General features: G+C 37.2%; 1 protein-coding gene and 1 pseudogene across 2 annotated transcripts; one reads left to right on the forward strand and one right to left on the reverse strand.

Annotated features, from left to right (window-relative positions):
• Positions 1–8,600: 8,600 nt before the first annotated feature.
• LOC145600159 (thylakoid lumenal 17.9 kDa protein, chloroplastic-like) lies at positions 8,601–13,341 on the forward strand. Its single transcript, XM_081656062.1, has 4 exons — positions 8,601–10,772; positions 10,867–10,981; positions 12,502–12,571; positions 12,850–13,341. The coding sequence occupies exons 1-4, from the start codon at positions 10,471–10,473 to the stop codon at positions 13,068–13,070; spliced, it is 708 nt and encodes a 235-aa protein (XP_081512188.1). The 5' UTR covers positions 8,601–10,470; the 3' UTR covers positions 13,071–13,341.
• An 807-nt stretch (positions 13,342–14,148) lies between these two features.
• On the reverse strand, positions 14,149–16,954 carry LOC145586795 (rust resistance kinase Lr10-like; annotated as a pseudogene). Its single transcript, XR_014101025.1, has 2 exons — positions 16,671–16,954; positions 14,149–15,309 (listed from the first exon to the last, which is right to left on the reverse strand). The product of XR_014101025.1 is annotated as a rust resistance kinase Lr10-like (transcript).
• Between the last annotated feature and the right edge of the window lie 672 nt (positions 16,955–17,626).

Consider the following 17,626-nt stretch of genomic DNA (forward strand, 5'->3'; position numbering starts at 1 on the left):
GTCCCCGGACGTGGGCTGTAGATGGTCCGCTTGTCCCCGGACGTGGGCTGTATATAAGACATGCAAAAATAAATTTGCCAATGGACTCGTATATACTGTGATTGACTTGACCACTAACTTGACCAAGTTTGACTTGATGTGACATGACATGTGTATGACTTGTGAGTGTATGTGTGTGTGCAGACACAAGCAAACGAAGATGCAAAAGCAAAAATTTTCCGTCAATTTTTGTCATGAGTGGAGGGTACCGACTTTCTCCCGAAAAAGAAAGATGTGAAAACTGAACTTTTATTTTCGAACTTCCTTCCATGAAAACTTGGAAAAAGTTTTTGAACTTCTCCAAAATAAAATAATGAAAAAGGAAAGAAGTTTTGAACTTCCTCCTTGAGCAAGACAAAATGAATCGTATGGATTGAATTGTTTGTCCTGAAAATAATGTATGCATGATGCATGTTCTTAGGCCAGGAGGCTAAGGACAATTACATCATGTGACACAATAGATGAATGAACTTAAGTCATGGAGCTAAGCATCATATATGGTGTAAAGAAGCGATTTTGAACGTCACTTAGGTCTGGAAGCTAAGCACGTATTAGGTCAAGGAGCTAAGCACGATATGCTTTGTATGATTAAAAATCATTGATATATAAATATTTCTTAGCACATTATGCGAAACAATGAACATTGCTCAGGTCAGGAAGCTAAGCAAGTATGCAATGTTTCTTCTACTGAATGTTGTCTTTAAATATGATGAAGCATGCACAGTGTTGAAACAAGATTTCATGATAAAGGGCTCTTAAAGGGAAGGATGATTGATATGGATATGGATGTGTGAGTGAAGTGTGTGAATGTGATACTAAGGCTGGCCGCAAGGGTTATAGCGATGGAAAGAGATGTGAGAAGAGTTAAAGATGATGACTCTTCAGGCTGGGTAAGATAATGTGATTTGGGTTCAAGCCCCCAAGTCTAGCTCTAAATGGGTAGGGATAAGCATTGGATATTCTTTGACTCGATCATGCATAGATATGAATATAAATGTGAATATGAATGTGAATGTGGCCGCACCTCGATATGAGGTTGCCTACGTATCCGTTAGGAATCAGGCCAACGTAGCTCTAACCGAACTTTGCACAAGTGTATGTACACCTCAAAGAGGTCTTTCAAGGGTTGTAATGTGGTTAAGTTGATGGTTTAAGGAAGAAAGGGGTAAAATGCTCAAGACCCGAGAGAATCCCCAAGATGTGTAATTTTGAATTTGAAAATTTTGAATTTTGCGAGTTTATTTTCAACACATTTTTTTTTTTTTTTTGCTTTGAACTTTTTTTTTTCATTCTTTTGAATCAATGTAGGCAATCTTAGATCATGCGGTCCATCACTCACTTAGCATTCATGTTTCTCAGGCACGGTACCGAGCACTCGATGAGAGACGCAATTTGAGACGTGTTCATATCAAAGACATTGGAACACTTGCCTTTAGACATTGTTTTATTGTTGCTTTGCTGCTTTCTTTTTTTTTTTACTTGTTTTTTGAATGTTATACAATTACACATCTTCCAATCCCAGGGTTAAGTGAATGTGGGTTGAAGAAATGAAGGCCAAACGTTAGACGAGGCTCAAAATGGTTGATGAAGAAATGGAATGTGATTGAACGGTTAACAGGGAATGACATGGTTGCAAAGGTGCCTCAAGTCATTGGTGTACCTTGGGTTTAGTTCGGTAATTGATTTTTTTTTTTTATTTTGCAAATGAATTCGATGATCGATTGCAAAGGAAAGGAATGCTCATTGATGGAAAAGGTAAGAAATATGACACATAGACAGTACACATGGATAACGAGAACCTATGCTAGACTTATTAGGGGAGAGGGTTGAAACAAAAGAATAAAAAAAAGCATGAAATCTTGCACGAAGGATCTGTGTGCCTTGTATTCATTACTTCTTGCCGCCTGGAGGGACAGGAAGTTTATTTGCATCTATCAAGTCTTGAATGACGTCCTTCAAATTCCAACATTGCTCCGTAGTGTGGCCCCTTCCTTGATGGTACTTGCAATGGGCATTGGGATTGCATTTGGCGCTCCTTTCTTCAGGTTTTGGCTCTGGAAATGGCCCAATAGGTGTGATCAAGCCTTAACTGTGAAGGCGATCAAAGGCCGCATCATAAGTCATTCCTAAAGAAGTGTAAGTTCTTTTCTTCTTGGGCAATGGAGTATCAAGAGCTAACACTTCATTGAGATCAACTTGGCTTATATTGTTGGTAGTATTTTCGTGCTTAGAAGACGAAGAAGAAGGATGGTCGTTCTTCTTGTTTTTCCAAGTGTTATTATTGTTACTACCAGCAGTCTTTATTAGCTCATCCTCGATATTGATGCCGATGTCGTATACAGCTTCGAAAGTGTTCAGTGGAAGGAATTTGAGATGTTCCCTATACTTGTGAGTCAGATTTTGAATAAAGAGGCGAACCATCTCTCTTTCTTTGGGAGGATCTACCAAGAGTGAAGCCGTTTCCCTCCACCTGTTCAGATAAGCGGTGAAGCCTTCATTCTCTTTCTGTTTGAGAATGGAGAGTTCACGTTCAGAAGTTTTAGTTTGAATGTTACACTTGTAACGATTCATGAAACTTTCGGTGACATCTTGCCAAGTCGCAGTACGCTTGGCATCTAAGGAATAAAACCATTGTTGGCAAGCATGTTCTAAGGAGAGAGGGAACACCGTAGAGAAGAGTGTTACGTCCAATCCCTTAAGAGCCATGGTTGCAGAGAACGCCTTCAAATGGAATATTGGATTTTCAGTAGGCTTGAACTTTGGAATATCAGTAGTGGAGAACTTTTCAGGGAGTCTATCCTTCACATCCAAAGGAGTGGGAGGGCGTTCCACATAAGTGAAATCCTCAGAGATCTTACTCATTTGTTCCTTCAGTTTGTCAAGGGTGGAAACAGTGACCTTGTTTTGTTCCACGGTAGTGACCCTAGTGGTAAGGGTTTGCATCATGGAAGACAGTGCCTCAATGGATTTGTTGATGTTCTCAATGTCTTCTTTAGTTGCCATTGAAAGGTGATGAGTAACGGAGATGACAAAGTTCTCTTTGAACGCCTATTAGATCTGAGAGATTGTTGCGGTAATGGCTCGAACCGTATTGATCTATCCCTGTTCCTTGACCAAGTACTGTGAAATAAAATAATTCACTTAATTGTTTGACTCATTTCTCAAGATAGGAAAGGAAGGAAAAAAATAGACATTTGAAAACAAGTGAGAAAACTCCACTCATTTTTTATTATGACGAAAAAAGGGTGCATGAACCTAATATACGATCATAAACGACTTGGTGCACGACTCGAGTCGGAACATAAAGAAAGTGTGTGGACTATACTTGACTCGTGAGTGACTAAGTGATGTTATAAGACTCGTGGTATGATCGTATGGCTAGACATGTGAACAATAACCAAAATGACTGACGCGAGGACCAAATTAACACGGAAGACTTGACTGACGCTTTCTTTTTTTTTTTTTTTTTTTTGGAAAATCAACCGTGTCATGGTGGAAATTTTCCGTGACACGGTAGAGTTTCCCGTGGCGCGGCAAACTTTTTTTTTTTTTTTTTTTTTTTTGGAAAATCCACCGTGTCACGGTGGAAATTTGCCGTGACACGGTAGAGTTTCCCGTGGCGCGGCAAACTTTTTTTTTTTTTTGGAAAATCCACCGTGTCATGGTGGAAATTGTTGTGACACGGTGAACTTTCCCGTGCCACGGTACGGCACACCGTCAGACGGTGCACTGTACCGTGACACGACAATTTTTTTTTTTTTTGCTAATTACTGAGTGAGTACGGTCCATTGGCAATCGTTAGTCATAAAATAATCCACCATCGACAAATAAAGATCGTTAAGGTTAGGATCAAAACGACCAAACATAAAACATGTAGGCACAATGATGCAAAGAATAGTTCGCAACCTAAGGTCAAGTTCTATGTTCGACTATGGTCAAGTTTATTTGGTGTCAATAGGGTACCATGGTTAAGAATTTGGACGCGTTAGCAAGGCAGCCTCCCTTGAGGGTGTATGCCAACGGGCGGCTCCGCGAGTTCGTGATGAAATAGAACTCGACTCCATGGTTTGGGTGGATTTAATAACTCGGATGAACCCTTATTGCCATGAGCGTTTTTGGGTCGATAGAGCTTAAATCCCCCGGGGCTAAGACGCATGTAGAACACATACATTTTTTCAGAAAAATCGAAGGAAGTCGACTATGAGGAAAGAAAATAAGCCACCGGACTGATTTTAGGACTGCCGTGACACGGAAAAAATTCCCGTGTCACGGTACTGTGCACCGTCAGACGGTGCACTGTACCGTGACACGGCAGATTCTGCCGTGGCACGGCAGTCAGAAGATCTGACTGGTGCCCTGTTTTCCTTCGCGCGCAACCAAGTTATCCAATTTTTCCTACGGGACAGACCTGAATGCGACGTTAAAACGTCTATGCAGATGCAAAAATGCCAAATTAATCACAGGAATATTTTTTCAAGAATCTTTCAAGTCTCATCCACTCATCTTAATTAAATATCGATCACTCAAATCGATAAATAATTAAGAATCCTACCCAGTGGAGTCGCCAAATTGTAGGCGTCGCTCGAAGTGTGCCTACGTTAAAAGCATGTGGTGAATATGCTTGACACTCATAGGAAGTGAAAATTGACATTACGATTAGGGACAAATAAAGTAGGGAGCCGCCAACAAGTTTTTAAGGAACTTGTAAACCGTTCACGGATCATAAAAGGCAACCAAGAAAAGGGACAACGATAGGCAACAACGATTGACCCGTGAAGGTTACACCCCATTCATAATCCATGAGATTACTAACTCCATATGGTTCGGAACCACGAAAAGAGGATCGGGGATGATGGTACGAAGTGAGTCATGGAGTCACATTCGCCCGTATTGGCCTCTACTCGATTCTTATAGTGAAAAATGATTCCTGTGATCTCAAAGGCATACAAACAAAATATTCAATTTGCTCCAAACTATTATTAAGCTAAATTGGTTTAATATTAATGCAACATAATTCTAAAATATTGGTGATCACTTGATTAAACAACAAGATTAAAAAGGATCCTAAACCGGTTGTCCAAATTATCTTATTAGGCGTGATTTTCAATTACATATTCCCTTTAAACATGCAATAGGGTGATCAATAAATATAATAGAATATACATTAATATTGGAAGCAATTCAACAATAATAGCTTTAGTCAAATTAAATATGAAATAACCTAATCATGATACTAGCAATAAGAAAATAAAATAAGAGTAATTAAATTAATTAATTACTCACATTCCGTGCGTTCCTTTAAATTGCTACATCATGAATAAACTGTTAGTAACTTCAATAAAAATATAAAGTAAATGGAAATTAAATTAAATAAATATTAGATTTGATTTGGTCCAAACCCTCAGTTATTTGTACCTTTCACGCCTTGGTTTAAGGACGGAACCTCGGGTTAAGTATAGACTCCTTGGAGTGCTTAGGGGAATTGTTATGAAAGAATAAGGAGGCTAGAAATTAGGTTAAAGAGGGAGAAGAGAATGATTTTTGGTGTAAGGTGAGAGAGAATGATTATTGGTGCCCCGAACTGCAGAAAGGAGGGGGGTATTTATAGGAAAAATGAACAGAGGGAACACACGAAACCCTAAAAAGATAAAAACCCTAAAAAAGGCTACCGCGACACGGCAGATTCTATCGTGTCACGGGGGAAATTAGCGTGACGCGGGGAAAAATAGAGTGACGCGGGAAATATTTGACCTACGGGAGTAAAAACGCGTGAAGGGATTACACGGAAAAGACACGGAGTTGTCCTGTGTCACAGCACTGGCACCGTGACACGGGAATTCCTACCATGACACGGCAGTAATTCCCGTGTCGCGGCACAGTTCCCCGTGACGCGGGGAAGTTTTAAGCACCGTGACACGTCAGCAACCCACCGTGACACGGCAGAAAACGCCGTGACGCGGCAAAGTCCACCGTGTCACGGCATATGGCGCCGGGTCACGGTACTTATGCCAAGTCACGGAGCACTAAAAAACATGAAAATCCCCTCCAAATTACCGTGTCACGGGAATTTCTCCCGTGCCACGTCAGATCTTGCCGCGTCGCGGCATTTTAGCTGCTGCGCGGCAATTCCAGTTTTTTACGCGTTTTTAAAATCATCATAACTTTTGATCCGTAACTCGGAATAAAGCATATAATATATCATTGGAAAGATTATCAAGTCTAATTTCCAACACAATTGGAATCAGGTCAAAATAATTTGTAGATTTTAAAATATGGTCGTTTTAGTAGAAAGGTGTCGGTTTTGGGCCGAGTTTAATGTTTTGCTCATATCTTTTTCGTTATAGCTCGGAATTGGGCTTATGATATATGGTTGGAAAGCTTATTTAAAGGCCTATCCAAAAAAATAATAATTGGATCAAAATTTTATAGCCATAAAATCAGTTTCTCTCAGTGGACACGAAAAGTGGAAAATAGGTTATGGTTTAGGGAAATGAGCTAGAAATTGGATTGGTTCATGAAATATATTGGATAGAACATGTATTTAAGCACTCTAAAGATTAAATACTCAACTCGACCAATAATGGCGGTGAAAGGTGTTCATCAACGGGTTTGGTTTTGGGGAGACATTTTTAGGTGTCTACAATATCCATCAGGGAGGGGAGAGTATGAGATAGAGTATGAGATATCAGATGGGAGAAGCATGCAACCTGTTTCTCTAAACACTAATGCTTTGTTTGGATGGGAAACATGGAAGGAAAGGAAGGGGAGGGATAAAAGAGGAAGGGAAAAGAGAAGGGGGCGGGGGAGGTGAGCTCCATTTTCCCTCTAAATCTCTCCAATTTTGCAAGTATTATGCTTATTAAAGAGATAAGGAAAAAGGATCCCTCCCTCTCCTTTCCCTTCCTTCCCCTCGTCCTTTACCCAAGCAAGAGATTTTGTCCCCCTCCCTTTCTTTTCCTTCCATTTCCTTCTATCCAAACAATGTGTGAGAGTTGTGTATGTGGTAGGAGGCAAATTAAAGGAATTCCATGCAAGCATGGAGTAAGAGCTATACTTCATGTTGGGAAAGACCCTTTGGATTTTGTTAGTGAATGGTACTCTATTTCTAGATACAAGGCAGCTTATAAAGGCAATATCTTGCCCATACCTGATCCACAACATTGGCATGACCTAGATGTTCCTAAACTAATCCCCCCCAACTATGAAAAGAAGTGTAGGCAGACCTTCTAGGAACAGGAGGAGAGAGGAGGGTGAACAAAGAAAAGGCAAGAGGTTCTCAACTGTCCAATGTGGGAACTGTAAGCAGTTTGGACATAACACCTTGACTTGTAAAGGTGGACCTACTAAGAAGGAAATGTAAGAGAAATCAGGTTTTTTCAAGACCAAAGAAGTTGTCAAGGTAAGAAAGAGATCAAGGCATCACAACTCACAAGATGAAGATGATGGGAACCTGATTGAAATGATGGTCAGTCAAGCATCTACCCCACAACATGTTCTTAGAGCCTGCTCAAGCCAACCTGTACCTTCAACCACCAATCCAATCTCAAGCTAACCCGTTCCTTCAACCACCAATCCAAGAACCAGAAGCAAACAAGCAACATTCCCCGCAGAAGCTTCCACTTAACCTGAACCAATTACTGCAGCAGCAACAAACAATGAGGAAGGCTACATCAGCCCAAAAAGAAGGAAAATATTGAAGAGGTTGTCCATGCTCTGATTTTTTCGAATGTCATATGGTCTTTTGCATAAAATTGTTTTTTTTTTGTTCGGGTTAATTTTTAACAAATTCTACTGTGATGGAGTTTACATTTTGGGTTGATTAACATTTAATTAATTAGCAAGGGGTTATTTTTTTGGAATTGATTATTATGTAATTATGTTGTAGTGATAATTTTTTGGGTGTAACAAATGGTGAAACTGCTATTATCTTATTCTATGAAATGGTACTCCTTTAATTTTCTTATCTTAATTGGATCGTATAATATGAATGATGCGCATAATTTGACAATAAAACCCAAATATTTCTTAGATAATATCAATAAGTTTCATATAGGATAGCTTCAAATGTTGTTACATGATAATGCTAATTTTTTTTTGCTACTACATTAATCCTATCAAATCACCCAACTTTAATCAAGATAATCACCAATAACATGATATACATAAAAACTCCTATGTTAACTGCATCCTTAAAGTTTCTACTCAAATCAACTAATTTGTCAACAACTTGTGCAATGTCACTAGTCTGCATACTGCCCAGTCATTGAATATCACCTTCATCCAATTATTTGAAGAAACCACAATCATTGCACTTAAAGAAAGCTTTACTTGGGTTGCGATTGGTTGTTGATATCTTGATCTTCGCTAATTTAGGAGTATTACAACAACAATGTGGAGGCGGAAAGCCGGAAACTGAAGCGCATAACTCGATTTGGATTGAAAAGAAGATCGAGAACTTGACATGCAAAACTTGACATGGAAGGGGATTAAAAAAAGAAAGGTTAAATGAGGTGACATGTGACATTGGTGAAAAATAAAGTTTACATTTTCCATGTGGCATGATAGTCTATCTCAATTCTGTAAGAGCTTCTTTCTATTTTTATGATGAGCTATCTGGACATTCTATCTAATCTCATAGTGGATAGGCGCTTCTCGAAATAGTCTTGCTTGCGATTCGTGACCTAGGCGACCACATATTAAAATGTAGCAGTTGAAGCCCATCACATTCCAGAAAATAATCTTTATGCTTTTCCATAACATGCATGGAAAGGAATTCTGGCACCCAAACAACCAGTTGAATCCATCTTAGTTGGTTGGTTAGTGTGAGACTCTCTTTGAAAGACAGAATCCAGAGATGGGCATACTATATTAAACAGTGGATTCGACTGGGTCATCCCTTTGTCCAATTTGTTCGAAAAGAATCCTCCCGTGCCGTGGCGATGAAGGTGGGGGTTGCTGCCTCCCCTGATTTTGTTTGGGAAGGACCCTCATTTTTTTACGGGCCCGTCGAATTCTTAAAAATGGCTTCTTGGGGAGGCGTGGAAGCATGATTCGAGGCGATCCTTTGTTATGGCAGGTCGGGGCTCAGCCCCCCTTAATTTTTCTAAGTTGTTGGTTATAAGTAATATAATGTCTAAAAATAATTACATTTAAAAAGGGGTTTTTTATTTTTTATTTTTTTTTTACAGAAAGAAAAAGATTTCATTGATCATAAGGCCTAACAACACTTACAAAAATTTCTGACAATATCAGAAGACTAACAGACATACATGAATCTTCATAATTGAATACATCACAAATTTTTAAAAAAGTAGCCTTAAAAAAATCCCCTTCATCTGAAGCAATACGATTTTGTGAGCTCATTATGTTTCGGCATTCTATCTGTTGATGCAAAATTAATCTGATAAACATACGCCCGCAATATTCGCAACTTTGACAGGAACCATGAAACCCAAAATCTTCAACACACTAATTAATATCCATGGAAACAAGTGAATTATTTATGAAACACCAAGTATTAATAAAAGACACACAAACAAATAAAAACCAAAAAACAAACAAGACTCTAAAACAACACCAAACCAAATAAAATCTTCAACGAAGTAGACTACAATCGAACCGCTCAAGCCAAAACACCGGATCCGAAAACCTCCTTGATCGGACGTGGATGCACAGTGCCATAACCAACCCCTTAAGCCCACAACAAAATGATCAAACCAAGGTTTTAACACTAAACAACCGGAGCCCGAAAAGAAGACCTGCACTAGAAGATCGTCGGAGGAGGAGAACGATCTGCGGCAAAGCAAGAGGACCAAACTAGTAAAACTCGAACGTCGGCTGTAGCCCAAAACGAGGAAGAGAAAGGGATGGGTGACTCACCGACAAAGAAGGGTTTTAACCCAAACGCCGGCAAGCCCCCCTTCGGACCACCACCAAAAAACGCAAAGAGAGGAGAAAGAGAGAAAAGGATGAGAGAGAGAAGGAAGAGATGAGATAAAGAGGCCCGATCTATGGGTAAAGTCTTCATAAGAGAAGTAGAAACCTTCCCAAGAGATAAACCCTAGAGAGAACACTCTCTCTGTAAAAAAAAACTAGAGAAATATACATTTAAAAAGTTATGACATAGTGGTTAAGTATTGTTATTTTTGAGCAAAAGATTGGAGGATCAAACCTTGACTCCCAAACTTTTTAGCCCAAGATCCGCCACTATTTGTGTTTTTAAATAATAAATATAGAAGTTTAGATTTGTCTAAGCAAACAACAAAATGGATGGAATCGATTGTAACTCCATTGCAATCCAATCTATTCCAAAAATTCCAACCAAACAACCACCTAGTGTATGTTAAATAGTAAATTGAGCACATATTATCCTTGAGATTGGCGCTTAATAATGCAACAAGATCACAAGAATCCCAAAAGATTAAGACCAAGATGAGCTTCTACTCAATAACTCATCTTCTCCCACTCCCACCTCCTCAACCTCAACTCTCACTCTCCACCACCACCTCTCCCAACCCCACCTCTGCCACCACCACCACCGCAATTTCCACCGAAAATTCGAAACCCAGTATTCTAACCAATATAGTGGCACTCTCTCTTTCTCTCTCCTTCACTCTTTGTTCTCCATTACCCTCTTTAGCTCTTCCTTCATTGAGTTCTAAATCATCCCCTTTTCCTTCTCCTACCACTCCCTTTTCTCAGTCCAAAAACTTGCCTATTGGGTTAGAAAATGGGTAATTTACTAATTATTGATTTATTCTCTCATTCCCATTTTTATATTTTGATTGAATTTTGTTTTGTTTGGTATAATTAGTTTTGTAATTGCAGAAAAATAAGAGGTTGCCCTTCCATTAATCCTGGGTGTGTTACTACCAACCCCAAATCTTCCAATTTTGAGTTTCCATGGCAGATTCCCTTGGATTCTACAGAAAATGCTGTTCAGGTATGATTTCTTATGATTTGGGATTGAAAATAGAAGCAGAAATATTTTGAATTGTTAAAGGTAGTCATAATGTGGTTAGTTTATTGTTGTTTTCTTATCGATTGTACGAAGTAATATACAAGTAGTTTATTGTGTGGTATTCATTATTCAATGAGATGAGGTCAATTTGAGGGTTAGTTGTGGCATGTGTATCATACACTATTTTGTTGCTCATTTTTTCACTATCCGTTCCATTTTAGAGGCAACTAATGGGGTTATGACCATTTAGCCATTTTGGGGTTTGTAATTCAAATCAATAATTTAGGAAAGAATTTGGAATGAAAAGTTAGTAAGATTGAAAGAACTTGTTTAATTTGGTAAAGTTTTGACTCAATCAAAGTTCTATTAGAATATGTTGCCTGATAGGGTCTTAGACATGCATGGTGGCAAGATATAATGCTTGAAAGGATCAGAAACAATACCTTTGAGGACATAGCGATTAGCATAATTTACAGTTTGCAACTTCAATATCAATGAGTCAGTGTTGTTGATAATGGATAAAGATTTGTTAAATAGGTAGAATTATAAACTAATGGCTATATTGACTCATAGGGGTAGAATGATGCTCTTATTTATGTTGGAACAAAAACTAATATCCATGATTGAGTGAGTTCAATTATTTAAAGTGCATCTTGCAGCTCGTCTACAATTGATCTGAAATTGGTTGTCAAGGAATTATTTAACAGGATAGATTTTAAGAAACAAGAATTGTAGAAAGTATAATTCAAGATTTATCTTTCTAATTTTTTTGTATAGAAACTCTAAGAAATTATGGAGCATACAACAATTTTATTGACCAGATAACTCTAAAATTAAAAGTAAAAGTTTTTGGTTATTGAGTGCTTAGTAATCAGATTATCAGAACATGATGCTGAAAAGTTCAGGTATGTTTTAATAAATTTAAAACAGGGTGAATAAGTTAAGGAATATAATAAGCTAAGGAAATTTCTAAATATTTAGATAACGCAAATAAGTTAAGGGTTATGAAGTTCATAAAAGTGAATCGGGGTCATGCAGTTCTGGAAATATGTTACTCTAAAATAATTGTTATAACTGATGACGAACAAGATATCAATCATATTAGTATACCACCATTGATTATATGAAAGCTGAACTTAGCTAACACCGGAGTATATTATAAAACATATCTTATACTTGTACTGGTAGGCGTGACCAAGCTTGGAGTGAAAATTTTAGGAGAGGAGGTAGTTCTATTCCAATCTTCACTCCCAGTGTTAACTAAATTACTAGTACATCTTGTACTTGTATGCGATTCGCTACCTTAGGCCAGAATGTACCACATTCATGGAAAGTGCTGCTCATTTAAATTTAAATTGAAACTGCTAGTCATAACTCCTATCAGTTTGCTTGTTTTGTAAAGAAACCAGCTTGTTATCTTTTATCCTATTTTATTCTGTGCTCCCAGAGTTCCAATCTCATCTCATAGAGTTCACAATTTTTTGTTTTTAAAACTGGTGCAGAAATTGCAAGAAGCAATATTGGGTACACAGAAAAATGCTGAAATACAAGTTGTGGAAGACACACCTAATGGTAATCGTAGTATTCTATTTACCTCGTCTTTGTAAATAGTTTTTTATTTTATCTTTTGGTTACTCTCTTATATGTATCTAATTGGATTAGCATATTTGGATTGTGATTGAGAACTTTGCAAGAGAAGCAATATCTGCACATGTTACAGACTTTTTATTGGAAAAGGCTGATATACTTATTTTACATCATGCTAGTTCTAATAATGAGAACTGACAAAATGAAGTAATTCAACCCCTTAGTTTAGACAGTTATAGCTAATAGTGAACCATGACACCCAGGACAATACCTTCGAGCTGTTGTTGATGGAGGATTTGGGCGAGATGTGATGGAGTTCTTGGTGAAAGGAGATGTTGTAGCCTATCGCTGTATGGCCACCAAGGTAACGTACATCTACCCCTTTACAACAGCTTTTGGGGACTCAAAAGGTCAGCAAGAGAGAATGAATAAAATTGTAGAACAGTTAGGTTGGTATGTTCCCAATTTGGACTTGATGGATTGAATTCACTGATCTACTGAATTTGTCAAAAGAAACATGCTGATTGATTTCAACATTGATCCAGCTTCAGCAAATGTCATTCTAGTCACTCATAGTTTACATATTTTCTTTGGTTATATGTAATTTTTCATTTTTACCAGGGATAGTTGTAAATCGTGCGAGATACTAAAAAGTTTAACCTGATTTCTGTGCATTGTTTCTCTACCAACCCTTTTGTATCATACAACGAAAAATTATTTACATATTAGTGGAATCATACTGGGTAATTGAATTGAATTCTGTTCCAACTGTGTTGATTTTGTACAAATAATGATTTGACGCGAATATAGTGCCTTCAACTCTCGTTCTAGATCCTTAGAGCTGTTAATCTGTGATCATTTGGAGAATGTTAACTTAATATTTTAGCCCCTTGTAGTCCTCGGCTCTATTCTTTTTATTGGAGATATTCTAGTGTATCTAGAATTATCTTATTGTGATATTATTGTGCATAATTTAGGAAACATATCTTATGAAAAGATATGATAGAATATTGAGGATATTATTATCCTAAGTGTTATATATTCATGTATTGTGATCTTTGTGATTAATGAGAATTACAGAAAGTATTCTTGATGTTTTGTGCTTAGTTTAACATGGTATCAGAGCCAATTAAGGTTTAAATTTTTTTCGTGCGTTTGATTTACATAATCAACGTTCGTTTTGCTGTGAGTTCTTGAGTCTGTGCACCGAGTTCTTGGTCCAAATTATTTTTTTTTAATTTTTTCCCTGTGAGTCGAGAGCAATGACAGGAGGTAGCGGCTCTGGAGATGGTGGAAAAATTAAGGTTATTTTTCAGAATTTTTGTACAGTTTACTAGTTTAGCTTATCTTCATTCTGTTCAGTTTTACTCATCTCTATTTTTATGTTCAATTCAGTTCAACTCTATTTAGTCCAAAAGAACGTGGCCGAATACCCTTGGAAATGGCAGAAATTGTAGTAGTCTCGTTATACAATCATCAAAGCAACATCTAAGATCCAACTCATGAAACATTGGCACATATTTTATTCAGATATTGAATCTAATAAAGGATATATTATAGGGATATAAAGTATAGCAAACAGAAAAATACAGTAAGGTATGAAAGTTTAGTGTCGAAAAGACGATGAAATATCATCCAGTAAATTATAATACATTTGTCATCCATAGATTGTTTAGTGTCCACTGTCGAGTATGCATTTTACCTCATAAGGTATTTGCTCCTTTCTCCATGTTTTCTAGTGAAACCCATATTGTAGGACTTGTTGGTTCCATTGAATGATTCCAAGCTATAAGTGGAGGAAGAGATTCATCACTATTTTGAATTGATGGTGATCCATTCGAATAGTCTTTACTTCCAAGCTCCATGTCTTGAAGATGCTCAAATGGATCTGGGGGTGTATCAGTTTCTATTCCTCCGTCCAACCATTTAACCACAAGGCTCATCATTGGCCGAGCCTTGGGTAAGTATTGGACACACCATAGAGCAACTTTCACCATTCGCTCTGCCTTTTCGCTGTCTTTTTCTTGAATTTCACAAGTAGAGAACATATCTGACAACTCATCTTTGTGAAACTTTTCATAAGTCCATCTTGGAAGCCACTCTTGGCTACACCCACTAAGATTAGTGTCATGGTTTGTTCTCCTCCCAATAATCTCAAAGAGTAGCATTCCAAAGCTGTACACATCACATCGTTAGGTAACCGGGTAAGGAGTCCACAATTCTGGAGCAGCATAACCCGGTGTTCCTCTATAGCCGGATAACATAACATGTGTGCTATCACGATTACAAAGTGTTGCTAGTCCGAAATCAGCCACTTTTGGATTTAAATTAATGTCAAGAAGCACATTTCCGGGCTTAATATCGTAATGAATAATCCTCTTTTGACACTCCTCATGCAAGTATGCAATGCCCTTTGCAGTTTCTATAGCAATGTCATGTAACTTTGACCATTCGATGGTTTTTCTGATCTCAGTGAACAGCAACTTATCGAGCGACCCAAACTCCATGTACTCGTATATTAAAGCTCTCATGGTGCTATTTGAACAAAAGCCATAGAGCCTGACTAAATTTCTATGGTAGGTTAGCCCAATGGTGCCAACTTCTGCCATAAATTGTTCTGAAGCAGTCTTACTTGTATTGTTGTTAAGAACTTTGACCGCAATTGGTACTCCACTTGGGAACTCTCCTTTGTACACAACCCCAAATCCTCCGGAGCCTAGCACCTTGGAAACAAAAACAAAATATTTAAGTGCTCATGATTTTAAAGGAAAGCGACGTAACTAATTTGGATGGGAGTATTTATTTGTTTTGAGACAATATACAAGTATATGTGGCGTAATAAACTTAGGATTTGTTCACATTTACTGAGCTGAACTGCATTAATAGGAGCTGAATTGAAATGATAGGAGATGAACTGAACTGAAATGAAATGAATATAGTTGAAATGAATATTTTATGAGAGAAGGAAATTAGAAGCTGAACTGAAATGAAATGAATTGATTGGAGTTGAAATAAACTGAGTTGAAATTAAGCTGAAGTGAACAGGTTCTTAGTCCTTGTTTTATTTTAGAATCTGATTAATTATTTCATACTCCCTCCGTTTTTAAATACTTACTCCATTTCTCCATGCGCTGAGTTTAAGGAGAAATTGGAGAAAGTAATAAAATATGAAGGTAGTGGGGTAGGAGGAAGAATAAAAAAATTGTAAAAAATAAAAGTAGTGGGGAGAATTGGAAGGGAGAGAATATAAATTTAATAAAATATGATTATGGGGGGTTCACTAGGTGAGAGAAATTAATTAAATATAATAAAAGTTTTCCAAATAAGGAAATTGAGCAAGTATTTAAAACGACTGTAAAAGGAAAGTGGAGCAAGTATTTTAAAAAGGAGGGAGTATTAGATTAGAGGAACTTTGTTTATAACATACTTTTTTGTTTTATGAGCGGTTTTTATCGCTAAATATTTTTAATTTTGTAATGAAAAATATTATGAAAATTACAAAAAAATAAAGTACACATTTTTACGAATTTAACAAGACACCATTTGATAACTTTTTTTCTTTATAGATTACAATACATATAAGGTTAAATTTTGATCGGATCAGACAATCAAATCGGATTAACAAAAATATGTTCATATTAATCCGGATCAAAATATATAAGTTCAAATTATAAAAAAAAGGTGCACAAAACGAGATCTTATTACGATCAAATAAAAAAAAATAATAAGAACAAATAAATTAGACCAGAAAAAGTAAATAATGAACATGGCTTTATGTGCGAATTTTATTATTAAATAATTTTAGGTCCATAATGAAAAAACTATTGAAGATAACATTATACTACCTTCGTTACAGGTTATGTGCAACGATCGTTGTACATAACTTGTAACGGAGGTAGTATATATCATATTAATAAAATTTTCATTAATACAAATATAGTAAGACGACTAAGACCTGTTGGGTGTTTAGAGAGAACCTCAAAATCTCCTAAAATTGAGAGGGGAGCTCGAGTCAGATAAGCTATATATCCCTCACTCTCAATTGATAAGCTAAGTAGTTCCTAGAAAATCATCAAAAGAGTACCTTAGAGAAGTTTTGAGTGAATCCAGCAAGCTGCTGGGAAGAGAAGCGAAGGGGTTTTTCACGAGCAATGTTGCTTAAAAATCTTTCTAAAGTGGGTGCAGCTTCATCGGCCAAATTTGGATTTGACACAATTTGGTTGGGTTCTGCGTGCATCTCCATGATCCTTATGAAACAGCAGCATATCGTCACTAACAGTGCAAAAACTAGAAAGATGACAAGCACAAGCCACACTGCAAATAAAGACACAGTGCCAAGAGGATTAGGGAAAGAAGGTGGCGCGTCATTCATACTCCGTCATACACTCGGGTGTACACGTTGAATAGGATGGACAAGATACAATGTAATTACCTGCTGGAAAACCATCAGAGCTGTCAGCCATAATTGGCAATTTTTAGAGAACTTCCAACAAAAATTAGTGTCAAACTATCAATCTCTACTCACTAGCAAAGTATGAATGAAACACTGTATAATTAATTAATGGACATAAGTTAGCTACGTGGTTATTTGAACTCTATTGACTTGTGATATTAAGTCAATACTAAGGATAAGACAAGTCATACTCTTGCTTATTACTTACGTAGTATTACTTATTAGAGATTACTATTTCCTTATCAATTTCAAAATAGTTTATTGTGTGGTATCCAATTTGCAATTAATGGAACCATAAGTCTTGTATTGTTGACCCTGGCCTTATGAGTTTTGATGATGATGGTTGTGATTGAGCAAGCTTCTATCTATTAAGGATTTTCTAGTGTTGTGATGTTTGCAGGTTTAGTAGACTCTAAGAGTTGAAGTAGGAACTGAAGTAGAGGAACTTTAGAATGAAGGTCCAGGATGATTAGTAAAGACAGAAGAAGAGTTCCAGAAATGAAACTTCAAGGAGTTTCCAACAGGAACTTCGCAACGGGTTGTAATGACTTGGTTCCGGTGTAAGGCTGGGGCAAACCTCAACAACT

This window comes from Chenopodium album, chromosome 2, assembly GCF_948465745.1.
Source record: "Chenopodium album chromosome 2, dcCheAlbu1.1, whole genome shotgun sequence".
Taxonomy (NCBI): domain Eukaryota; kingdom Viridiplantae; phylum Streptophyta; class Magnoliopsida; order Caryophyllales; family Amaranthaceae; genus Chenopodium; species Chenopodium album.